This window comes from Natrix helvetica, assembly GCF_964273705.1.
Source record: "Natrix helvetica genome assembly, chromosome: 2".
In the NCBI taxonomy this organism is placed as follows: Eukaryota; Metazoa; Chordata; class Lepidosauria; order Squamata; family Natricidae; genus Natrix; species Natrix helvetica.
The window spans coordinates 83,970,292-83,996,245 of record NC_138552.1 but is presented as its reverse complement, the minus strand read 5'-3'; the positions used below and the strand labels follow the sequence as shown (position 1 = coordinate 83,996,245).

General features: G+C 39.2%; 1 protein-coding gene across 1 annotated transcript; it reads left to right on the top strand.

The window, feature by feature from the left end:
* Positions 1–890: 890 nt before the first annotated feature.
* On the top strand, positions 891–25,152 carry HAUS6 (HAUS augmin like complex subunit 6). Its single transcript, XM_081944503.1, has 17 exons — positions 891–1,253; positions 3,737–3,832; positions 4,714–4,792; positions 5,425–5,557; positions 7,557–7,704; positions 7,964–8,029; positions 9,815–9,869; positions 9,971–10,144; positions 11,071–11,264; positions 12,438–12,567; positions 13,264–13,366; positions 16,068–16,161; positions 16,759–16,789; positions 16,958–17,140; positions 19,030–19,156; positions 19,535–20,515; positions 24,020–25,152. The coding sequence occupies exons 1-17, from the start codon at positions 1,033–1,035 to the stop codon at positions 24,025–24,027; spliced, it is 2,823 nt and encodes a 940-aa protein (XP_081800629.1). The 5' UTR covers positions 891–1,032; the 3' UTR covers positions 24,028–25,152.
* The last annotated feature ends 802 nt before the right edge of the window (positions 25,153–25,954 follow it).

Sequence of the window (25,954 nt, the reverse complement as noted above, 5' to 3'; positions counted from 1 at the left end):
AAGCATCTGAATTTTGATCACATGATCATAGGGATGCTGCAAAGGTGTGAAAAATGGTCATGTCACATTTTTCAGTGCTGTTGTGACTTTGAACAGCACTAAATGAACTGTTGTAAAGCAAGGACTTCCTGTACTATGATTTACCTAGGTTTGTCACACATGGGGACCAGAATACACAAATGGCAAGATTTGCACATGTAACAGTTTTGAGATCTCAATTTGGGGAGATGCTGTAACAACCAAGGTTACTTATCCCAACCCACAATTTTGGAATCCCTTGTGTAATCAACTACAGACGCAGTCACTAATTTCAAATAAGTACTCCCTATGCTAATTCTGACTATATTTATTGCCCTTAGCGATTAATAATTTGATGAGGTGTAACAAGCCAACAATAGTGAAACCCGTACAAGAAAATTATAAGAGGAGATTCATTAGTTTATAGGTGCAAAAAATAAAAATAAGTAAATTAGGCATCTGGTAGCATCTAGCATATTTTATTAAGAAATACAAACTTTTTAAAAACTTTTGTTGGCAGGAAAAGATGCTGCCAGACCTTTTCTCTATAGGAAAATAATAGAAAAATATTGCTCGAGCTATGGCTTGGGAAAGCAAGCCTCCTAGAAAAGAGAAACTTATAGTATTATCTTTTTAAAGATAAACATTCTTTCAATTATGATCGCAGCTCCACCTCCTAATTCGACTCCATCCTTTTTATAGCTTTCTGTCTGTTTCCGCCTTCGTGCGGGACTCCTCCATGGTGCATCATGGGAAATTCTTCCTTTAGTTCGGATTGGCCGAGAAGCCGCCGATGACGTAGCAGGGTCTTGGGTCCCGAGGATTTTGATTCGGTAATATTTCCCCCTGTAATTCATAAAACCCCGCCCGCTTTCGATTTACAATTTGGCGGGTTAAGCAAAATGGCGGCTTTGAGGGCTGTGCCGTTAACGGAACTCACTCCGGGGAGAATGTGAAGGCGGCCGTTACCCGAAAGAAGCCGGGGGTAAGGTGGAGGGAGAGAGCTTCATTTACATGGCTGACCGGGAGGCGAGCGCCTGGTGCTCCTTCCGTGGCTCGCTGAGTCGTCCTTCCGTGGGTGTTGTGAGGTCTGGCGGCGCCGGAGAGATGAGCAACCCGTTCTCGCCTCCTGCTTGGGAGAAGGAGCACTTCTGGCTCTACCTCTTGGCTCTGGGCTTTGATCCCGCGGTAAACGCCGCTGCCGGGAAACTCTCGACTCACCTCCGGCTAGGCGTGTAAGTGGAGAGGGGACGGGACGCTCTTTGATTTCCTTTTCAGCATCTGTATGTTTTGTTTCTAAGCTCCCAAAGAAGTGGGAAGACTTTGCCCAGGAACTGGTAAAGTGCTGCAGCCTGTTCCCTTCGGTTATTTTATTTATTAGTTATACATATAACTAATACATGTTATAATATATATTATAATATGTATTAGTTATACTGGTACGTATAACTAATAAATAAAATAAGCAAAGGGCACAGGCTGCAGTGTTTAACTATAATACATATTAGTTATGTATTATATAGCTATATGTATTATGTTAGTTATAATATGTATTAGTTTATATGTATTATAATAATTATGCATATAAATTCAAAGGGCCTGCTAACTCGCAGCTGACTCCAGATGGTTTACAACATTAAAAATCCACAACGTAAAACCCCATGTTATATTAATATAATAATATTACTGTCCTAAGTTTTGCTATTATTAAACAAAGTTTCGCTATGCCTATGATGCTGTCAAGTTTTGTGTGTTAGGAATTTGGATTGGGCCAGTTGTGTGAAGCAATCTGCTCCATTAATGTATTCCAGGTGGTCGTGGACTTATGACTGCAATTGAACCCAAGATTTCTGTTGCTAAGCAAGACAACTGTTAAATGAGTTTTATCCCATTCTTTCAGTCGCTGTGGTTGTTAAGCTAGTAATACGTTTGTTAAGATGAATCTGGCTGCCCCACTGACTTTGCTTGTCAAAAGGTTGCAAATGGTAATCACTTGACTCCGGGACACTGTAATGAGTCCGTTGCCAAATGTATGAATTTTGATTACTTGACAATGGGGATGCTGCAACAGTCGTAAGAGTGAAAAATGGTCATAAGTCACTTTTTTCAGTGCTGTTGTAACACTGAACAGTCACTAAACAATTGATCATCAATATAAACCTCCAAACATTGTTTATGTGAGAATAATTTAATAAGTATTTAATAATACAAGGATTAAAACAACATGGTATGAGACTGGATTAATTGAGGGACCACCTTTTCTTGATTTCATCCGTCTGTCCCACTCGTTTGAACAGTATGGGTATATTATAGGTCCTGTTTAAGGAGTTGTTATTCTGCTGTATTTGGCAGGATCTCGGTAGCAGGCCTTTTCTGTTATTTCCCCCTGTGTTGTGGAAGCTTCTCTTAACCCAAAATGAGGATGGCTTTATCATTTCTAGACTTCCAAAGATCCCTTAAGACCTAGTTTTTCCAGCAGGCCTGGAGACCTCTGGGGACAGGTGAACTGATGAAGTGGGTCCATTACTATTAACATCCCTTAGCCCATTAATTTTGTTTAAAAGCTTTTTAAAATATTGATAATTATTTCTGATACGTATTGTTTTAGTCTTGTATGCTGCCTAGAGTCGCTTGTGAGATGGATGACTATATAAATTAGATAAATAAATAAAACTTAAGGTTCCATTAGCTGGAAGCTGACCATTCAATCCTGGGTAATATCTTGCCACCAGCTTGGTCATCTTCAGAATGAGGGACTGGTGTGGAGCCTGTATGGAGGCCTGGAAAGATTGACTTTCCATCACTTATTGACAATTTGTTAATCCTATTTTACCACACTTGGATTTTACCATTGACTCTTGGGGATTGATATTGACCACATTGCGGACCCTTGATCAAAACCATCCCTGCTGTTACTTATATTGGGTGATATCTTTTCCACATTTAAAACAAATCATGATTTTGTAATGTTGGTGATGTAGAAGTTATTTTAAACTACAAATCTGAGAATGAATATTTGCTTAAAGATGATATTTGGGAATTAATAATAGCCAAACCTTGTTGATATAGGAGTATCATGTACAATTTTCCTATTCAGAATTAAATAGATGTTTCTTCCTGCATTGCAGTGGTGAAATTCAATTTTTTTACCACCGGTTCTGTGGTTATGGCTTGGTGGGCGTGGCAGGGGAAGGATACTGCAAAATCTCCATTCCCTCCCCACTCTGGGGCCTGCCAGAGGTGACATTTGCTGATTCTCTGAACTACTCAAAATTCCGCTACTGGTTCTCCAGAACCTGCCACAACCTGCTGGATTTCACCCCTGCTGCATTGTATTGTAATTATGAAATAACTTAGATGTCACTGTGCATGATTGAACTACAATTTTAGTCAGATCTGGAAAATATGAACAATTTTTAGACTGTAAGTTTACTGCTCTAGAGAGGTTATAGAAAACTAATTCAGGAACAAGTGGCATTTGGCAGAGCATTTAAGCTTGTGCTCATTTATATTAATCTGTGATTCATAGTAACATGCAGTCATGCTCTTCAAAAGAAACCAATTTTTGTAAAGACTGTGTAGAATTGTGAATGCAGCATACTGAGTTTCTACATGTGATGATAGTATAGCAGGAACACTGCTAGGGAAAAAGGAAGTTGGTTCAGTTAATTATCCTACAATTGTATATGAGTAATTGTTTTTTAACTTTTTTTTAAAGGAACTTGTTTGATAAACCAAACAAAGATGCATTTCACATTGTTGCATGGTTCTTGTTTTCAAAGCTGGACCAGTCACATTGTAATGAGGTTTTTAGGTGAGTGTAATATTTAATAAAATATGTTTCTTAATCTTAAAGTTACTTACCAAGTCCATAACAAACTAAATTATGATTATTAAGACTTGAGCAATCTTGCTGTACTACTCTCCTCACTGAAGGAGGTTGTTAGAATGATTCTCTGATGGCTCATCAAAATATTGTTGTCATTCCTTTAGACCAGTGATGGTGAACCTTTTTGGAACCAAGTTCCCAAACTGGAACGTGCACATGTGCCGGAGGACCAGAAACCAGAAGACCAGGTGGCTGGCGTGTGCATGCGCACCGGCCAGCTGGTCTTCAGGTTTCCAGTGCTCCGGTGCACATCGACCATGCGTGCTGGAAACCAGAAGAGCAGCTGGAATGGCGTGTGTGCCCATAGAGAGGGCTCTGTGTGCCACCTCTGGCACGCATGCCATAGGTTCATCATCACGGTCTTATACCATGATGCCTCCTCCTTGCCCCAGAAGGTTAATATTTACAGTGCCACCCTATTCTATAACTTGTATTGAAGTGGAACTGGAAGTATGGAAGATCCCTTTTGCTGCTCCAAAAAAGCAAAGAACTATGATCAGGCGGAGGAGCTCCACTCTGATGCAGGAAGTCTTGCTTGCTGGAAGCATTTATTCAAGAGAAATTCTGTGTCAATGATCCATACTTATTAGAATTATTTTAGAACTACAGCACAATGATGCATAAGTATTTTTCTTGTTGATATGAAGGTTCTACAGTAAAAACTAAGTCAATATGCAACAACACAAACACAAATGTACTTCAACTTTGTCAGAAATATTTTGAGTTGCTCAGCAACCTTAAAACTATGTCTGGCTCCTTGCACGTTTGTTGAAATTATTCTCTTTCCTTTCCTTTGGAATGGAAAGATTTTGCTATCCTCCCACAGACAAAAAGGCAGACTCTGAATTCAGGAAGCAATGCTATGAATGGCTAAAAAGGATATCAGTAAGTATTGGTAAGAATGAAAGGTGTCCATATATTTGCCTTCTATGTTTCAATATATATATTTGCATGAAGTTGTCTTTGAAATATGATCTCTAAAATTTGTCATGGATGCTGCTTGATGAGAGATTTCTTGCTGCTATTACGGTCATTTCTTAAGCAACCTGATATCTTCTAGACATTTTGGACTAAAGCTCCTATTAGAACGAATGGCATCAAGGATTCTGAAAGCCATAGCTACAGAATATTAATTTCTTCTTGTTGCCAAAACTTTTTCAAGTTTAGTATTATACAAATATTAACCAGAAAAAAGTAACTCAAATGGAAAGAGAAGTAACATTGAAAGGAGAGAAATGACTTGCAAGAACATAAGAGTGTGAAGTATGGAAGGGTCTCCTCTTCCTTTTTTCTCTTTAAAAGTCTTCTCTCCCCAGACCTGAAGATAGTTGATCAATAAAACTGCTACTTGCCATCCAGGATCAATCTTCATATCTTTTTATACTCTTATTGAGACCCATTTGTGTTCTGTTAAATACAATCTCTATTGCTTAAAGAGAACTTCTCTAACTTCTTTTGAACTTAACGGAAGTTGATACTATCAATTACACTTCACTTGTGCATTTTTAAATCCCTAGGATGAATGTGGAAACAGTTTCCCTTCAGTTGTTGCATCACTATTTCTTTCTCCTGGTGGACCCAAATTCATTCATCTAATGTTCCACTTTGCAAGATATGTTATAATGCATCATATTAAAGTAGACTCTCTAGGTAAGCAATCATGATTTGCTATGCTCTTTTGCGGGGAAACAAAATTTTGGAATTTACTTTTTTTAAAATGGGAAATCCATGCTAGTGAGGAACTTCCTCACATAAAGCCACTGACTTCAAAAGATTTTAAATAAACTGTGAAAGATCATTGCAAGCGAAGAGTGTTTGATGGAATCCATCCAGCATTCTGTTGCAAATACAAGATGTTGGGGATCATCAGCAGTAATGAAAAAGTTCCTTCTCAGCATTTTCATTTTCTATGTATTTAATTCAAATTAGCCAGACTCAATTCCAAACTCACTCTGGGTGGTTCACAGTGTAATAAACAATACAAATAGAGAACAACCTGATCACTTTATAGGCAAAAAAATCAATAAAAATATATTGAACAAAATACCAATAAATATCAATAAAAGTATAATTAAATGTATTAATTAAAATAATTAAAACACTAATAAATTACCATCCAATTTAAATCCAATTTAAAGTTTTGTTTATAACCTTTAAAGCTCTACGTTACATAGGTCCAGTGTACTTATAGAACTATTTTCGCCATTACATCAGTCTGTCCCATCCAGTCAAGTAGGCATGTTTTGAACCCCACCAGTTGAAGAATTTCAACTGGCAGGGTTCAAGAAGAGAACCCTTCCTGCCATTTGTTAAATTCTCTCCCTAGGCCCAGAGGCGAGGCTGGCACTCCATTCTTCTGGACTTTTTGAAATGTCGAAGGACCTGGCTTTGCCCCCTTGCTTGGGGCTCACAGAGGAACACAAGATCAGGAGTCTGGTTAGAGCCCTGGAGGCCCTCCCCCCTACCTTATAATTAACTTTTTATGTTGAATTTTAACTATATTTGCCTGTTCTCTAAATTTTAGACATTGTTTTTGGTTTTAAATTCTCACTTTTACCACCCAGAGTCTCTCTATGAGGGAGATGTTTGATAAATAAAATGCAATAAGAGTGAAAAGATATTAGTGTTTTCCTATGTTTATCACTACAAGATAGTCCCAGATGTCAGGTTTTGCCTATATTCGGTCAGACTAGCTATAAGTCCTTTCGTTGATGGTGCTTCAGGTGTCCCTTCTGACACTTCATTTCTCTGAATTCCTAGATAAATCAATATGCAACCCTGGGATTGGCACATAGAGAAAGCTTGCATACAAGTGGTATAGTCCAAGGACCAAGCCATTTGCATATTCCAGGCAATAATGATGATCCTATTTGCAGAACTCTTGCTAAGTGTAATATATTTAATTTAATTGCAGCCTGAACAGTTAGTTTAAAGAAAGCAAAAAAAAAGTGATGAAGTATATGATCTCAGTTATCTTGGCACACTTAACACAGTTCATAATTTTCAAATATTAAAGGAACCTTAAAGATGAACCTGATTATAGCAGTAATATTTTTGAAAAAAAATAATGGATAGGGTTATATGACAAAATCTAGTGAAAGAACAAATACCTGTAATATTAAATTATTCAAAAGCAAAAAATGAATATATGGTTTTCTAATGAGTTATTCAAATTAATGTGACTAACTACAGTTGTACCTAGTGCCTGCTTGTGTGTTTGCTTTTATGGCATCAGATTTAAAGATTAACTACTTCTGGAGCAAAATCGTATAGTGGAAGGTGAAGTGGACTTTGATATAATGTAATTTGTCAGCTTTAGCTTTGTATCATCTATGGAATCATCCTGTACAGCTGGCTATTCTCATGGATTCATTTCAGGATGTTCAGAAGTGGGACAAAATATCAAAGGGTTTTAAAAATCGGAAATAAACTTTGTTCATTGAAGTAGTCCTGGATACATTCTGAAATTATTACACCACATAGATAGATGTGGGTTTCCTGATATCACGCTTTCACCATAGTCATTCTTCTACCCCGCTTTTCAACCTCTTGCTTGATTGAGAGGCTCGGATGTCTTAAAATACTGCTGCCTTTTGGTGGTGGTTGAGTTCATATTTCCCAATGTAGATTTTGGAATCATTTTGTGTAGGTGCTGGCATACCCTACCCAGAAGTGGTGATCTCAAGATCCCCAGACTTGAAGATGGCTGTTGCAAAATATCAAGTGTCACTTAACAGATTTTCACAGTGTCTACAGAAGGAAGATTTGATGATTCAAGAACTTCAGAAAAAAGCACTGTAAGTAAGGTAGCTACAAATGTGGCGTGTAGATTATAAAGTTGTAGGCAAGATATTGAATGTTACAAAGCAGGATAGTTTGATAGGTAAAAGTGCATTTTAGATTATTCATTTACTTGCTGATATTGAAAAGGTACTTGACAATGAGAAATTCAATTGATAATTTGAATTGATGTCAATAGTTATTAATTGATAATATTTCGTACGGTTATTTTTTTCATCTACAGAACTTAACTGTGGCTTTTTTTTCTGTTCACAGGCGTTTTACTAAGCAAATCAGAGATTTAAGACATGGAAATGTGGATCTGGACAAACGATTGCAAAAGCAAGTAATATTTTATTAGAAATGCTTATTTACATTTGTGTTGTTTTCCTGTTTTCTTAAACAACAATAGCATTTAGACTTATATACCGCCTTACATACATAGTGCTTTACATCACTGTCTGGGCGGGTTACAATGTCAGTATTATTTGCATATTGTCCCCAACTATCTGGATCCTCTTTTACCGAACTCAGAAGAATGGAAGACTGAGTCAACCTTAAGCCCTGTCAGGATTGAACTCCAGACTGTGGGCAGAGTTTGCCTACAATAGCTGCATTTAACCACTGCACCACCAAAGCTTAATAATAACATATTGGGAATGCAATTCCTATAAGATAAATATAACAGAGTAGATTAGAAAGTATGGGCAACAGAGGTATTCAATGTGATTCTCTCTCTCTCTCTCTCTCTCTCTCTCTATATATATATATATATATATATGTGTGTGTGTGTGTGTGTGTGTGTGTGTGTGTTTGTGTTACAACCCCTGGTATGACCTAATATGGGAGGGAGCTCACTCCTCCCTCTTTCTGTCCTTTCGGCTCATCACAGAAAACCATCCAGGCAGAAACCCATATTTTTATTTTTAATGTTGCCTTTTTATATTTGTGTTGTATTTGTGCTGATAAAATAAAGGGAGACTAGTATAGATCCATTTCGAGCTATTTAGCTCTCATCAGCTAGCCATACCCTTACTGGGATTCGAACCTGGGCTGTATTATACACTAGGCAAGAGTTTTAGCCACTATGCCACAGGCTTCTCCTCCTTTATCAGCTGAGCCAGGGAAATAAGTATGTGTTTGTGTTACAACCGGCTACAAGTGGCTAAAACTCTTGCCTAGTGTATAATACAGCCCAGATTCGAATCCCAGTAAGGGTATGGCTAGCTGATGAGAGCTAAATAGCTCGAAATGGATCTATACTAGTCTCCCTTTATTTTATCAGCACAAATACAACACACACACACACACACACACACACACACACACACACACATATATATATATATATATAAAGTTTTATTGGTTTTTTTCAAGTATTTTGGGGAAAAGGGTACATAAATGTGGAGAAAAATTTTGACAGCTACATCATACGGAAGGTGGTACTTCCCCGGGGTCTTACATCTCTCTCTTATTTTATATATATCAAAATATCATTATTACATACATATTAGCAGTTTAGGTTTACTTCAAATTCTTTAACATCTTCAACCATACTTTATATCACTTCTAACCATTTCATTGTATTAACAATTGCAATGTGTTTTTAAATCATTTCTGTGACCTAAGTCTCATTGCTGTCTCTTCTCCCCTGTCTGTTGGCTGAGCCATGGCTCCTCCCCCCTTCATGTCTTGTGCAGTGTCTCTTGTTTCGTCTAGGAGGTTCTTGTGTTTTTCCATGAAGGCTTCTGCCTCCACTACTGTATTAATTCTCACTCTACCCCCTCCCAGAAAATCAACAAGCCTTCTGGAATTAACCACCTGAACCAGATATTTTTTTCATATAATTTTTTAGTTAGAAAGAAAAATTTCTTCCTCTTATCTCTTATTCTTTTTGGTATCTGTTTCAGAATGGTTATTTCTTTGTCCTTATATCTTAAAGGTTCCCCCCTTTGAACTCTTAGAATCTCATCTCTTGTAGTCTTTCTAAAAAATTTAACATGAACTTCCCTTGGAACATTGTGTGACTCTATTTATATATTTGCTGTTGCTATTCTATTATCAGAAAAATAAGAACAGTTACAATATTAGTTATCTTTAATAACCTTTTTTTTCCTCACTGGGTAGAATGGGGAAAAAAGTTGATTCTGGCCAGAGTAATATCACAGAACGAATTGAAAAAGTGAGTATCTGTCAACAGGTTTTCAATAATCTCCATCTAATGTTTATTTGATTGCACATTTTTTTCTGTTTGCTGAAAAATCTTTCTTTTCCCCTCCAAAGGTCCGCTATTTATGGGCAACAGTAATGGAAACGCTAACATTTTTGCAAAAAGAAAGAGAAGTAGTGGATTCAGTAGTAAAAGGTCAGGTTGATCAGTACACATTAGATGGCACAAGTGTTTCTGTTAGCATTCCACGGCCTCTGCTTCAAAAGGTAGAAAAAGAAATGTATAAAGTAAGTTTCTTGGTATCTGTGCTTCTGTTCAGATAGTCAATATTTATAGAATATTGTTCTGCTTCTTGCTATCACTAGATTAATTCATTAAAATTGATTGGATGTTGTTATGACTGGTTAAAAATTAGGGAGATTAATTTCAGATGTTAGATTATAATAAAAATAAAAACTTGAATACAGATAGCATTTAAAGCACATTGTTGGTAATTGCAACTAATCCATTTTTATTCCTGTAAAATTAAAACATTTAGGAACATTTCATCTGTTTCTATAACCGAAATATATGTTCTTTGAAACTATTTGGGCACAAAAGGGAATTTTTAAGGACAAAAGTTTAAATCCAGAGACCAATTCCTTATGACAACTAAAACTAGCATAAAAACAGGATGGTTAAATTTGGTTTTTAAAAAGTCTCTTAATGGGAAAATGTGTAAAGTACATTTTATTTAGCTTCCAATAGGCCTTTTCATTAGATACAGTTTAAAAGATAGGATTCCTGGCTCCCTGTAACCATATGGTTTCAGTGCAAATATAAGAAGAATTAAATATCTAAGAATGACAGCAATCACCAGATTTGCTTACTTTTACCTTAAAACTAAAACTATTCAAACAAGCATTACAAAAGCAATGGTTTTTGAGAAGTAGACAAAGCGAAACTTAAGTTAATATGAGGCAAAATACCAAATAAAGCATTTATTTGTCTAACCAGTACTTCCTTGTCATTCTGGAATTTTACTCATGTTCCAGCAGAAGGGCTTGATATACCAAACACAAGTTTTAAAAAATCATGGGCCCATTTGTGAGAATAATATAATAATAATTTGTGAGAATAGTGTGTGCAACTGTCCCCTGTGCAAAACATTGCACCCATAATTGTGCTCTTAATTCAGTATATGCTAACCAGTTTTTTTTCTTTTTAAAAAAAGTTTCCTGTAGGGAATGTGTACGAAGAGGGAAAACTGAACATGTTAACCATTATCCAATTACTAACCAAAGCCTTGGAGTTATTGTTGCATGAGCGTCGGCATGTTGACAAGAAAGGATTCAAAGTAGACCTTCAGGATCTTGAAGGAAACATCAGATTACAGAATGAGACTTTATTGGGGCTGAAGTCACTGAGGTAAGTTCAGGAATCGCCATTCTGTGGATTCAATAGCCTTCCAAACAAACTTTTTAATGAAGATATTATGAAATAATATAAAATTACTTATCCATTTAAGATGTGACAATTAGGTTTGATAAACCATTAGGTTTCTGCAGTATGCACCTTAGTATGTATCTGTTGTGTATTTTAACTCAATCTATATAGGATTACTTAACATAAATAATACCTAAATTTGATCCAAGCAAATTACCCATAATTTATTGATCCTACTTTATTGGGCATCAGCTGCCTGGTTCAACATTAGAGAAAGTCTTATGCTTTAACAGTCTTTGTAAGGTTAAGGTTATGTTGGAAGAAAGGAAAAACCAGTTGGATATATTACTCATTTTAGTCTGATTATGTGAACAAAACCTTGGAATTCTCTCACTTGTATATTATGGCAAGTTATTCATAACATCCATATGAAGATACATCAAGAACTATTTGCAGGTTCGTGTTATTAAAGTGCAGTTAATTCTAATAAACCCACTCTTCAATTGCCGGTTTGTGAGAAATACTCTTGTCAAATTTCTGTCAGGGGAAAAAATTCTTGTGATCTTTAATGGACTATTAAATATATTTAAGGACAAGCTTTGCTGGTTGCCATTTAGAATCTTTACAGCATTTATTAATTAATTTATGATTAGGTGCAATACGTATCCTGTGGTTTTGTTTTTCCTGTAAAACATGGACTGTGGCAATGTTATAATTACAATAATTTTTTTAAAAAACTTTTCAGAGCCAATGGTTTGTGTGATATGTCATATACTGCCGGTATATCAGCAGAATACATATATTTTGTCTCCCTATTGTAACTAAATATTGTAACTAGCTTTGCTGTACAGTAGTGTTTTTCAATTTCAGGAATTTTAAGGCACAGTATGTGGGGTTCTGGCAGAAGTCCAGACCTATGGGAGTTAAAATCCTCAGATTTTAAAGTTACTGAGGTTGAGAAACATTGCTCAAGACTCTCGAAGTGATTTGGAGCACCTACAGATTTTGGAAAATTCCATTGCAGAAATGATGTCACTTTCTTAATACTAAATACAACCTGCTGTGCTTTTATAATGAAACAAATGTATTTTCATTTGTAAAATCTTTGATTCAGCTAAAAATGTTCTAATATTCTTGTTAATAATTTTCCAATAGGCAAAAATTAAAATGTGATGATCATATTTCAGTAACTCAATCAATTGCTGTAAAACAACTGGAATGGCACTTGAAGTGGAAAAATTATCTTGGCCAGTCACCTTTTCGTTTAATTAAGGATCCAAACCCTGTAAGTATATGCTTGGTAGGTAATGTATTGAGCAAGAAGGAATATATTCATTTTGAGGATATTTGCAGTGTATAATCTGCAAAAAGATTTTAAAAGACCCAGTAGGCATGTCTCTGCTCTGTATGAATTGTTTATTAAGGTAAACACAGTTCTATGATCTTTAACACCATAATTGTTTATTTCATGGTATACAATGAATTAATTATGTTATTAAAGATCTTAGAACTCATGTCATCTGGTATAAGGCAGTTTAAAATTGGTTAAAAGCATAACAGTGAAGGAACTAAAGACAAAACACAGCAGATATTAAAACCAAAATAACAGGTTGACCATTTCATATTACATTCATGAACTTTCATTTGTGGATGGACTAATCCCATGCTCTCATCCAGTGGTGGTGGTGAAAACAGGTTTTTGGGTCCTTATGAATGGTCAATCTCAGGGGAATATTGTTGCATAGGACAAACACTGCCAAAGAGAATCGATGCCTTCTGGACCTCACCAGATGGCACTGTTTCATCCGCAATATCCCCATATCATATACATTTATTTTAAAAAATCATATTTTTTTTAAATCTGTAAACTAAAAGGACAATCGTTTGAACTTAGAATAGACTGGCTTTGTACTTTATTTTATTTGTGCATGTATATTTGAATTGCAAACATTTCAATATATTGTTGTTGTTATTTTTAAAGGCACTTGATTTATTACCAGCTATGTCTCCTCTTTCTTTTACTCCGGCTACTGAGGAAGCTTATAAAAGGAGTGTCTTCTGTCAATATCCTGCATTAATTCCAGGTAAATACTAAGATTCTTTACAAACTTATCCCTATGATCTTTACTATATAAATATATGCAGCCTTTCTGACATAGCACTATGTTGATTTAAAGAGCAATACAGGTAATCCTCAACTTACAACTAGCGTTTAACAACAGTTTGTGGTCATGACAGCCACGGAAGGGGTGGTTTATGACTCATTAAGCATTTCTGGGCATCATAAAATGTCACACTGTTCTCCCGTTAGTCCCATGACTACATTTCAGACACATGTATGTTCTCATAAACATGACCAGCTATCAAGTTCTCTGCGATCATATAATCCTGCTTCATCAACTTCCTAGAATTTTTTTTAAAAGCGTATCAATAGGGACACAGGTGATCCTGTTGACTTTCCATACTTGGAATTTCAAAACACCCCTGACAAAGGTTCCCATCAAATGTAGCAGTCGTGGGTTAAAAGTACCGTATTTATCGGCGTATAACACGCACCTTCATTTTAAGGGGGAAATTTCAGGAAAAAAATTTAAATTTCAAATAAAGAACTTTGAAGCATCTTTTCCCTGAAGACTCGTGTTTAATACATTCAGATGCTTTCTTTCCTCTTTCCCTCTTACTTGTCTATCCTTCCTTCCACCCTCCCTTCCTCCTTCCCTTCCTTCCTGCCTCCCTTCCAGTTCCCTCCTTCCTCTTTCCTCCTGCCTGCCTGCCTTCTTTCCCTCCTGCTTATCTATGCTTCCTTCCTTCCTTGCACCTCCCTCCCTTCTGCCTGCCTGCCTTCTTTCCTCTTTCCCTATCCTCCTATCCTTCCTTTCTCCCTCCCTCCTTCCCTGCCTCCCTTCCAGTTCCATCCTTCCCTCCTTCCTTCTGCCTCCTTCCTGCCTGCTTGCCTTCTTTCCTCTTTCCCTCCAGCATGTCTGCTTTTCTTTCCTTCCTTCCACCTCCCTTCTGCCCTCCTGCTTTCTTTCCTCTTTCCCCCTTGCTTGTCTATCCTTACTCCCTCCTCCCCTCCCTCCCTTCCTGCCTCCCTTCCAGTTCCATCCTTCCCTTCCTTCTGCCTTCCTGCCTTCTTTCTTCTCTCTCCTGCTTGTCTGCTTTTCCTGTGTGTGTGCGCGCGCGAAAAAGAGATGGTGGGAGAGAAATTTGAAAGGTCTTCTGCTTTCGGAACTCGGAAATACCCCCCCCTCCCCTTTTCCTCCAGTGAGCACGGAGCTTGAAGGAGGCGAAGTGTGTGTGCGCGCGCGAAAAGGAGGTGATGGGAGAGAAATTTGAAAGGTCTGCTTGCTGTGGGCGGGCCGCATTTACATAGAGCAGGGAGGGCTGTTAAAGGGCCGTATTAAACCGCCCCTGGGCCGCAAATGGCCCGCGGACCAGACTTTGGACATGCCTGGTGTATACGGTACTTGTTAATACTGTAAAAACATGGCTTCTTAACATTATATCGGCGTATAACACACATACATCATTTGCCCCCTATTTTTCGGGGGGGGAAGTGTGTGTTATACGCCGATAAATACGGTACTTGCCATTTGATGAATTAGTAATAATATAAAAGAAAAACAAAAAGGAACACGTGGACAAAGAAATGGAAGCCTTTTAAAGAAGGGTTGGGACTGTTTCTTTTTCCATTGTTAGTGATCTTGCTTGGAGATTAAAGCAAACCACTTGGGTTCATAAAAAGCTCCAGAATGATTTCTTGGAAACAATGAACAGTTAAGTGTCAAACATACTTCAATTTAAATAAGTGTGAAATGATTTTTAGTGGAACACTTCCTCTTAACTTCTCGCATCTACTGAAGGGATTGAGCCTGTCTATAATAAATTACTTAGTCACACTGATAGCTCAGTGAATACATTATATAAAAGTATGGCATCTGTGAGAAAAGTGAATGTCATACTAGGGATTATTAAACAAGGGAATAGTAAGTACATTTCTGGAAAAAGATATAGATTTGGGAGAAGGCAATTGACAAATTGATCAGGACAAAAGTTGGGGGATTCTTAAGTTAGAAAAAATGATAACTGACTAGTAGATGATTAGAGGGTATAAAGTAACGTGGTAAAAGTAAAGTAAACAAAGGAAACAAACTTTTATTTCTTAAAACACTAGGACTGATAGTTATCCAATGAAGGTGATTTAAAACAGACACAAGATAGTACTGCTTCAGATAGTATATAATTAATCTGTCAAATTAATATATTTCCTTAACAACCTGCGGCATTTGCTTAATGACCACCCCAAAAAAGACCAGGAAATTAGTCCTGGTCACGAGTTATCTCAGTTTATGACTGTTAATGAATTACAACTGTAATCCTGGGCTCAATTGTGGTTCTAAGTTGAGAATTTGTGATAGTAATATGTACCTGCAATAGCAGAAGGGGAGGATTTTGTCAACTCGGAGGGTTCCCAGGAAGAGACCCAGATCAAGAGGCTGTGTAGTCTAGAACCGGAGGGGGAAGAGGTGCAAGGAAAGGACAACCTAGAACCTCTCCCCATATATCTAGTATCTTGGAAAATAATAGCTTTAGTTTGGCAAGATTGTGTCTATTAGTGTAGGCAAATAAAGAAATAGGATTTGATTGGATTTCACTGCCTCATCTCTGGGGTTGGGTCTGATAAGACTACTGGTAAATACAACAATATTTCCTTAGAACTAGTGATAAAGTAAATACTGATATTATTAACACAATTCTTGATTCCCTTTTGAAAAATGTATTTAGATTCGACCAAAAAGAACGTTCAGGCAGATGAATTTGTAACAGTTGGGAAGACACTGGGAAATGAAGATTATTCAACAAAGACAGTCACAGAAAGGTATATTTTAATACGTCCTTGTATAGAATAGTAGCATATATTAACATTGTATAAATAACATGGGGCCAGGCCTTAGAAAGAATCAGAATGTAGATTTAGATTATATGTGATTCTCTAAATGGAAACATAGCTAGATGCATCTGTATCAGAAGATAAAAACAGAATTTAAAGTGTACTTCTGAAAATATATTGCAAAGTGTTAAAACTAGATATTGATTTTATATATATTTTCTTCATCTTTTCTCTTGGGTCCAAGAGATGAAAATTTTTATTTCTAGTTAACTGATAAATTATCTTATTATTGTCAACATGGTTTTGATATATTGTGTGCAGGGATAATTGCTAACACATTTTTTGTATGCTTATATTCCTGATATATGCACATAACTTGCATGCATGGGAGGCTGATACCCAAGTAGAGAAAAGCTTTGCTCTAATTGTCACAAGCTCTCCCTATAACAATGTTGCCTTTTGATGACCGGGATGAATTGAGAGAAATTGTAACGGACAGATACGGGGCATACAGATTTCAGCAGCTGAACAAGTACATGATTTTAACAGTGTACATCTAATAATAAGGCTTTCTTATATTTTTAGGACCTTGAATCTTGCCACACATTCTGAAAAGGTAACTCACCATTTTCATTGGTCCTAATGGAATCTTATATTAATGGTTGACCCATCTTTTCTTGAGACCCATGAATACTAGATGTGCGATAAAAATCAAAATGCAGTTGTTGCAAATATAAAATATTGGTCTACCCCTGCAAGCTCAACTTTTTTTTCCCTCCCTCAGACATCAAATGTTGAAACTCCCAAGAGGTCTGATAATTCACGGTTTCAAATCTTAGAGAATAAAGGAAGAAGTTCTAGACGGATAGAAAGTGGGAAGAAAAGACAAGCTGATTCAGTTAGAACACCTTCATCAGCTAAAAAAGGAGATCCTTTAAAGAAGGCCCAAGAACAGCTGGCTGAAGAGGTAAAGGAGTATGTTCAAAGAGATTATACATTAGTATTTACATAATCTGAAGTTCTTTGAGGATCCTCTTTTACATAAAAAGCAGAAAAGATTTGAATGGCTATAAGTAAAAATTAAAAAGCCAATGTTTTTATTAGACAAGTGAATGCAATAAGGATAACATCTTTATGTTATTAAAATGTTAGAATATTATGTGGAATGCGGTGCTGGTTACTTGCAGAATAATCTGCTGGAGAAACATACTTTCCCTGGCATCTCTCATCCTCTTTCAGAGGGTTGAAAACAGCCCCGAGCATATTTGAGGCTTCAAGTGAAAATCCTTTTTCATGCAGTATCTGGTAGTGTCATAATGCTTATTGCCTGTAGTCTCTTTAAGTTATACTGATTTTATTTTTGTTGACTGTAATGTTTAATTTTCCTTCTGTATTCATATCATTAGCTTAATTATGCATTATCTAGCCGCTCCATAAATAATCAAATGGGTTCTGAAATTAAGGGAGACTCAGGATAGGCATAGTAGGTGCCAATAAAGGGGGCAAAGGGCAGGTTAGTGTCAAATGCCAAGGAAATGCAGAGATTCAAAATGAATATAAAGATTTATTGCAAGCTTAAGATCTCAGAGTGTTCTGTCCCGTGATTCCAATGATTATGCAGACACCGGCTTGGACGTGTGCCACGACTAATTACATAGATAAAGCCACCCCTTGGCTAGGAGCCTAGAAAGCTATCTTCAAGAAACCAAGATTAGACTTACGGAATGCTTTCTCAACAGCTAGTAAAATGGACTCTTGTTTCCTGCAAAGATTCCCCTCCCGTCGCTCCACCTATAAACTCTTTGGGAGGGGCCACAACCTTAGCCAGCTGTCCCTACTTCCTTCTATGACGTCTTTTCCACAGCTGTTCCTTTCTCCTCTCAGCTCTATGTACACGCACATGAGGGACAACCTCCCTCTGTTCCTCTTCACTGCTCCTTGACTCAGATGCCACCTGGTGGCCAACAGGCCTCTCTAGTTCCTGCTCTGACTCCAAACATCCTCCAGAGTCTTCCTCATCCTCCAGAGCAGTCCCATAGTGGTCTGAGCTGTCAGAGTCCACCAACAGCTCAGCCGGCTGCTGCTGGGCCACAACACAAAGTTGGTCAGATTATTGTAGAATCTGACCAACTGGCCATTAAGGGAAATGGACAGGCGATAAAAGAGGCATTTAAGGTGGGCTGGACTTAGATCTCTTGCAGGCACGAAAGGACTCATTTATTTATTTATTTTATTTATTTATTTATTCGACTTATCAGTCGCCCCCTCTCCGCAAAGGGACTCGGGGCGACATACAATCAAATCAAATATACAAGTGTGGCATGGAGGAGGTAACATCAATGTTTAACAATACAAATGCAGATACAAGCCACTAAGTTAAAATAAATAGCCATAAATTAAGACAGTTAAAACAATTTAAAAACCCCAAATTTACATTTACAGTATTAAAATTGCCAGGGAGGTTAGAGGTTCTAGTTAAGCCAGGCCAGCTAGTTGGAACAGGTGGGTCTTCAGTTTCGTGCGGAAGGAGCGGAGATCGGTCGTTATCCTGATATCTGGGGGGAGGTCATTCCAGAGGGCTGGGCCCATCACAGAGAAGGCCCTACTCCTGGGTGCCGCCCTCTGACACTGCCTGGTGGACGGCACCCGGAGGAGTCCCTCTCTGTGAGAGCGAATTGGTCGCAGGGATGTATGGGGCAGGATGCGATCCCGCAAGTAACTAGGTCATGACTTACGACACCTCTGACACCTCCACAGACACCCCCTTGGGCTCAGCCTGGTCATTTTCTACAGGTAACATGTTTCAGTAGTGTAGCTGCAGCTTGTCTCTTTTAAGTATGTTATATTTTCTTGCAGGTGGCAGATGTAATAATATCTGATTCACCCCAGAACACTGGGAAGGATGTAGGGGATCTGATCAGTACCTTATTCTCAAATCCTTTCTTAACAAGGAAACAGATTCCACGAACTCCAGAAAATCTGAGTGAGTATCCCTTAACATTACACTGCAGTACGTTCAGTCATCCTGGAATTGATACAGCTTTACAGTTTCTGAGCAAATCGCGTGATCATCCTCCACAGTGGAGGATCCCACCACTGACAAGTATTGTATCAATCAGAGATTGGCATTTAACAAAGAAACCTTTTTCTGAAAATGCCTATGGAGATTCTTAGTCATCCAGGTCATAGTTGTCTCAAAGGTTTTTTTCTCAAAAAGGCAACTGGACTGTTTTTCCAGTATATATCCCAAGGGAATGTTTTCTCTTAGTACAGTTTCAAAGGTGGTGTGTAGAATGAAGAACTATATTTCTAGAAAGAAAATTACAATATTGTACATAATCTTTTTTTCACTCATTTTCAGTTACTGACATTAGAAGCTCATGGAAAAAGGCTATTGAAACTGAACTACCTTCAAGTGAAGCAATGCATCATTCTGAAGCCACGGAACAGTTACTGCGGGATACAGTTCCTGATTCTAGACGCCGTTTAAGTTCAAATTTGACATTGTTTATGTCATCCTGTATATCTGATGCAGCAGAATTTCCCTTTTTAGATGAGCCCCAGGATAGTTTGCAGCAAGGGATTACTGATGAATTGCTGAGCCACCAAGAGGCTCTTAGGCCACTGGATGAAATGATTTGCAAGAAAGAATTGTCCCTTGTTGCTCCAGACCAAGTGGAAAACCCAGAACCAGTCTTCCAGGCTTTAAATAGAAGTGGGCATGAGGTGAGCGGTGGCTCTGGCAACCATACTGGATCAGACACTTTGTCACACAGTGTGGGTCAGAATTCTACAATATGTACAACTTTGTTGAGGGATGCTTCTCAAACAATTAGCAATCAAGCAAGTACCGGTTTGGATAGCCATGACGACATCCAGCTAGGTATACTCCAAGAAACTCTCCCAGAAGAAGGAGGATCTATCAGTCTTAATAGCTACCATGAATTGGACTTCGATGCCTCAGGGGAAGAAAACTCTAGAGACAGCAAATCTGCGACCGATTATCTGTCAGGAAACGAGTGCACATTAGATTTCAAGTCGATTCTCAGTCGGTACGAAGCACTGAAAAAGACTCTACTTGATCACCTGCCGGATTCCGGAAAGCGAATGCCAAGGTGCAGATCAGCGTTTAACCTCAGTCCAGCTGACCTGGAAACGAAGGACGTGGTTAGCCCTTTGGGAAAACCTTACGCGTCTGATGCAGATCTTGCCAAGAAATCATCACACCCAAGTCATCTTGAAAGAAGGAATAGCTTCTCCCCTTCAGTGGCGTTTTCTCCGCTGTGGCCGAGAGAGCGGAGAGACATGCAGGACCGAGGAGATGTATTTAACAAACAGAAAGGTTAGCGCATCTCTCAAACTGTAGGTGGAAATGCAACCCAAATTTTGGGTATTGGGGAAATAGCCACACTTTTTACTGTGTGACTTGGAGCACCCTCTTAAGTGGAAAGAGATGCTATGGAATGCGGGTGATCTGCTTGTGCAGAATACAAATGATGGTGTAGTAATCAATGCACAGAGAAATGAATAGTTGTGCAAAATAGCCTATGTTCAAAGCGGAGTGGAGGAGCTGCATGTGTAACTGATCGTGTCCAAGTAGCTTCTGGTTTATACTATTGCCCAAATCCATGCATATTATATCACAGTGTTTAAGTTAAGAATAGGTCATTGTTTCATGCTAACTAGTTTATACCAAAGGGGTTGTTGTTTTTAAACATTGCCTTTTAAAGTTTATTCATGGAATGAAGTTTTTCACAGAATAGCAGAATTGGAAGGGACCTTGGAGGACTTCTAGTCCAACCCCCTGCTCAAGCAGGAGACCTTATACCGGGGGTGTCAAACTCAATTTCACTGAGGGCCGCATCAGGGTTGTGTTTGATCTTGGGTGTGGAGTGGGGATGTGGCCAGGATGGGCATGGTCAGCTCAACATCACTCGTGTTGGCTTGATTGCTCTGCCAGCTAAAACGGGCTGCTGAGCTCCGTTTTCACCTGTGACAGCCTCCTGCAACCTTCTGCCAGCGAAAATGGAGCTCGCAAGGGGTCCATTTTTGCTGGCAGAGGCACTGCGGGCTGGTCCTTCGCTGTTTTCAGAAGGGGTGCAGACCAGATCTAAGCATCTCACGTGCCAAATCCGGCCCCTGGGCCTTGAGTTTGACACCCTTCCCCTATACCATTCAAATGGCTGTCTGATCTCTACTTAGAAACCTGCAATGTTGGAGCACCCACAATTTCTGAAGGCAAGCCATTCCACTGATTGTTCCTACTATCAGGAAATTTCTCCTAAGTTCTAGGTTGCTTCTCTCCTTGATCAGTTTCCATCCATTGCTTCTTGTCCTGCCTTTAGATGCTTTGGACAATAGGTTGAACTCCTTTGTGGCAGCTCCCTAAATATTGGAACACTGCTATCATGTAGCCCCTAGTCCATATCCGAAGTGGGGCGTGGGAGAAGTCACATCTGGGTATTGTCACGGCCGATCTGCCTGAGGTAAATGTTGAGGCCACTCCCTCTGCCCCTCCTCTGACTCTCCAGATTAACCTCAGTCTTCGGCCCAGAAGGAGCTAATTTAGCTGGCTCTCCTTGGTACGAGACTTTTTTTCCTTTCAGCTAAGAATAATTGTTTAGCGTAGCCTCCTCTCATGCTCTCTGTGTCTCTTTTGTAGTGGTCGTGTTTTGGTCTGTGACTGTACATAAAGTATTATACCTTATATCTCCAACTGCCTGAAGGCGGAAGATAGAAAGGCGGAGTTGGTCATGCACAGGACGTTCCAGGCGGTATCGTGGGCGATCAGGGCTGCCACAGCAGCCTCTTTCTTCAACAAGGCTTCTCTACGCCTTCCCTCCCCTTCCCCTCCTTCCCGGTGTGCTGAGGAAGCTAGTACTAGAGAGGGCAGAGGTCATCCTGGTGGCTCCCTATTGGCCCCGGCGTCCCTGGTTCGCAGACCTGATAGAGATGTTAACCTTTCCCCATTGGAAAATTCCTCAGGGGGTTTGTAATCCTACTCCAGGAGAGTCTGGTACACCCAGACCCAGACTGGCTCCAACTGACCGTCTGGCGCTTGAGCGGGAGCAATTAAGGGAGCCCAGATTTCCGCCAAGGTCATCGGGACCATTGAGGCCTCCAGGAGGAGATCCACCACTTGTATCTACGACACGACCTGGGCCTCCTTTGCGTCCTGGTGCCAGTCTGCACAGGTAGAACCGGCATCGGCCACAGTCCCGCAGATACTGGACTTTCTCCAGGAAGGACTGGAGAAAGGGCTGACCCTCAGCACTCTCAGAAGGCAGGTCTCAGCCTTGCCACCATCCTGGGGGGAGTGGGTACCCAGCCTTTGTCCCATCATCCTATAATAAAGCGGTACCTCAGGTGAGCAACCAACCTCCGGCCCCTGGTGATCCACTGTTTCCCCTCCTGGGACCTACCCACAGTGCTCCAGGCACTCAGGGAAGCACTGTTCGAGCCCCTGAGAGAGGTGAGCCTTCAGCTTCTTACCCTTAAGGTGGTGTTCCTTGTAGCCATCACCTCTGCCAGGAAGTTTTCAGAGATCAACGCCCTGTCGGCTAGAGCGGATCTCTGCACCTTCCACATCAACAGGGTTGTGCTCAGGCGCGACCCAGCCTTTATGCCTAAGATTAATTCCCCGTTTCATAGGGCTCAGGAGATTGTTCTCCCGGACTTCTGTCCTGCTCCCTCAAGAGGAAGGGAGAGGTCCTGGCACTGTCTCGACGTTAGGAGGGCACTGCACATCTATCTGAAGCGCACGTCTGTCCTTAGGCGGTTGGAGTCCCTCTTCGTTTTCTTCCACCCTTTAATCAGGGGAGTGAAGGTCTCCCCAGCCACCATCAGTAGATGGATCAGACTGGCCATCTCCAAGGCTTATGAGGCGCGAGGCCTCCCCGGTGCCTGAAGGCATCACCACACACTCCACAAGGAGTGCAGCCACCTCCACGGCCTGGGCCACCCAGGCTCCCATCGAGGACATTTGCAGGGTGGCAGCATAGGCTTTGCTCTCTCCCTTCATCAGACACTACCGGTTGGATGCCTCTGCCTCCGCGGAAGCATCCTTTGGGAGGAGAGTTCTCCAGAGAGTTTTAGACCCGCGGGGGGACTCAGACCTATGGCCCCTCCCAGGGACACCTAGCTTTGGTATGTCCCAGATGTGACTCCCCTCACGCCCCCACTTTGGAGACTGTCAGTTGGCCTTACCTGAACTGCATATCTTGAAGGATGGTGTGGGAGCAGTCACTTCCCGCCCGTAATGCGTTCCCACGCAGGGTGGGCCTGAGTTCGGTTAGTTACTGGTCAGTCAGGGACCAGGGAGGGAGTGGGGAGATTGCCCTGTTCCCTTCCTTCAAGGTTCGACTTGATTGGACCATTGGTTAATCTGGAGAGTCAGAGGAGGAGCAGAGGGAGTGGCCTCAAGATTTACCTCAGTCTCCGGGCAGACGGGCCGTGACAATACCCAGGTGTGACTGCTCCCACGCCTTCTTCAAGACATGCAGTTCAGGTAAGACCAACTGACATTTATTTTCATTAGACTAGTGAATTTTATCATATTTAGTTAGGGCTTTGGCGTGAGATTCTTCTTAAGGGATCTGATTTATTAATGGAGAATCCTATCCCTGAATTTAAAATACACATTTAGATAATGGCTATATTGGCCTTCATAGAATTAAAATTCTAACCATCGCAGTGTCTGTGAAAATAATCTCTCTGTACTTGGTTGCAGATTTCCATGGAGGTTTCTTTTAAAATAAGATTTTTACCCTGTGCACAACCTATATATCTAGCTTAAAAAAAAAACTATTTAAAAATAGGTTTTAAAAATGATACGTTTCTCTTTCAGAAAAATAATTTGAAGATGGATACAAAGGAACCCCCAGCTGTGAAGATGAAGCCTTTCCATGGTTTTATAATCATGATGCACTGACTTGAATAGAATACTTAAAGACATAAAAGTGTTTTTTGCAAACCTCAACCTTTAATGTTAGTGTTAGCTAATCCTGACTATAGGCTTCTTGCACAGTTCTATTAACTTGGATAATTTTGCATTATCAGTGATCAAAACAATACAGATGAATTGAGGTCTTTTAAGAATAGTCACAGTGTTAAAGAAACAGCAATAAAATGTCTCATCTAAGTGTAGGTTGGCATATTTTGTTTAGATTTTGGAAGATGATTCCTCAGGAAACCTACAGATGATGTGCCTTGGTAAACAGTTGAGTAAATCAAATGTCTTTGAATATTTCATTTTTTTCTCCTGGGAATTAAGAAACATTTTAAAAATAAATTGAATGTTTGATGCAGATCAGCCTCCTTGTAGATTGTATCCAACAGTGTCCATTTTGCAATGGAAAAGAGGGAGTAGAGTAGTGAAACAACGAATTATTCTCTGTGTAATCCCCAAATCTATTCTAGAGATTTGGGAATCCTATAGAACAGTGTTTCTCAACCTTACCAGTTTTAAGATGGGTGGACTTCAACAAGCTGGCTGGGGAATTCTGGGAATTGAAGTACACCCATCTTAAAGTTGCCAAGGTTGAGAAACACTGCTATAGAACATAGTTGGATGCACATGGAAAGAGAAAGGAAAGAATGGGAGAAATAAATCTTGCAAGATATTCTAAAATAAATAGTCATAGAAAATGAAGATGTAACATTACTTACCAGTCACCTATGTGAATATGTCTTAGCTCTAAAATCCAGTAACATAGGGAAAAGTTACATAGAAAGATGCTGGGTTTTAGTTTTTCACTTTTATCCCAAGTATTAGATATTAGTTGATGGATAACAAAAGCAAAAAAAGTAGAATAACTGGATTTTTTAAGACTTAAGGTTAGGAATGAGGAGGAGGATAATGTTGGAATTCAAGCATCTGAACATAACTTCTGATAGTCTTACAAACTAATGTTTGTCTTAAGTATTTATTTAAAATATGCATTTTTAAAATAATACTATAATAAACTTTCCTTGGGGAAATCTTCTGATTGTACATTTATTCCCCCTTTTCAGAACCCAAATATATAGAAGACACCTGACTTATTATATCCGTTTGCTTATTTTGTTCCTTATGAGAAATCGTCTTTATGTGATATTGAGTGAGCCAGCATCAATTTCCTATTATCAGGAAACTATTGTTAGGAATTTCTATCAGTTTGCTTGTAATACTATTCTGTTTAGTCTATTCACTTATTCTGCAGTACAAGAAATTTTGGACTTGCTATTCTACATGGAAGTTCTCTTGCAGACTTCTTATTGCACATCAGGGCCTAAAAGCTTTATCACATTAAGTACTTTGGTTCTAAATACAATGAGCCCTGTTGATGTGAATTCAGAAAAATAAATCTGAGGGGATGTAGCTAATATATTTAAAAACGCTCATTTTGTGACATGCAAATACAAATATTTGCAACTCCCCTAAATCATAATTTTGGATGAAAATGTGGGAACTCTGTACAAAAAGCAGGAAATACATCTTGGGTTTACCAGGGTTAATGACCCTGGCAAAAGCTTTTTGCCAAGAAAGATTTAAACAGACAAAAGTTCCTTATAAAACGAGTTTAACTGTTCATTCATTTTGGTAACAATCAATTTTTTGGAATGTGGCAACAGAGGATTGCTGTGGGAAAAATAGGAGGCAGAACGATGAAGGATGTACATTCCCTTGAGCTGATTGAAAAGAAAAACAGGCTAATAAATATACAGGGCAAGAACTATAGCAAGAGTTTTCTGACGTGTCCCAGAAATTTTGCTCTGGTTTCAGTAAATTTTCTAGCATTAG

Excerpts from the sequence above, each read along its gene's own strand:
- HAUS6 (XM_081944503.1), top strand. The coding sequence starts at position 1,033 with ATGGCTGACCGGGAGGCGAGCGCCTGGTGCTCCTTCCGTGGCTCGCTG. Across the intron at positions 3,833-4,713 it reads CATTGTAATGAGGTTTTTAG|ATTTTGCTATCCTCCCACAG; the intron begins GTGAGTGTAATA and ends TGGAATGGAAAG. Across the intron at positions 10,145-11,070 it reads TAGAAAAAGAAATGTATAAA|TTTCCTGTAGGGAATGTGTA; the intron begins GTAAGTTTCTTG and ends TTTTAAAAAAAG.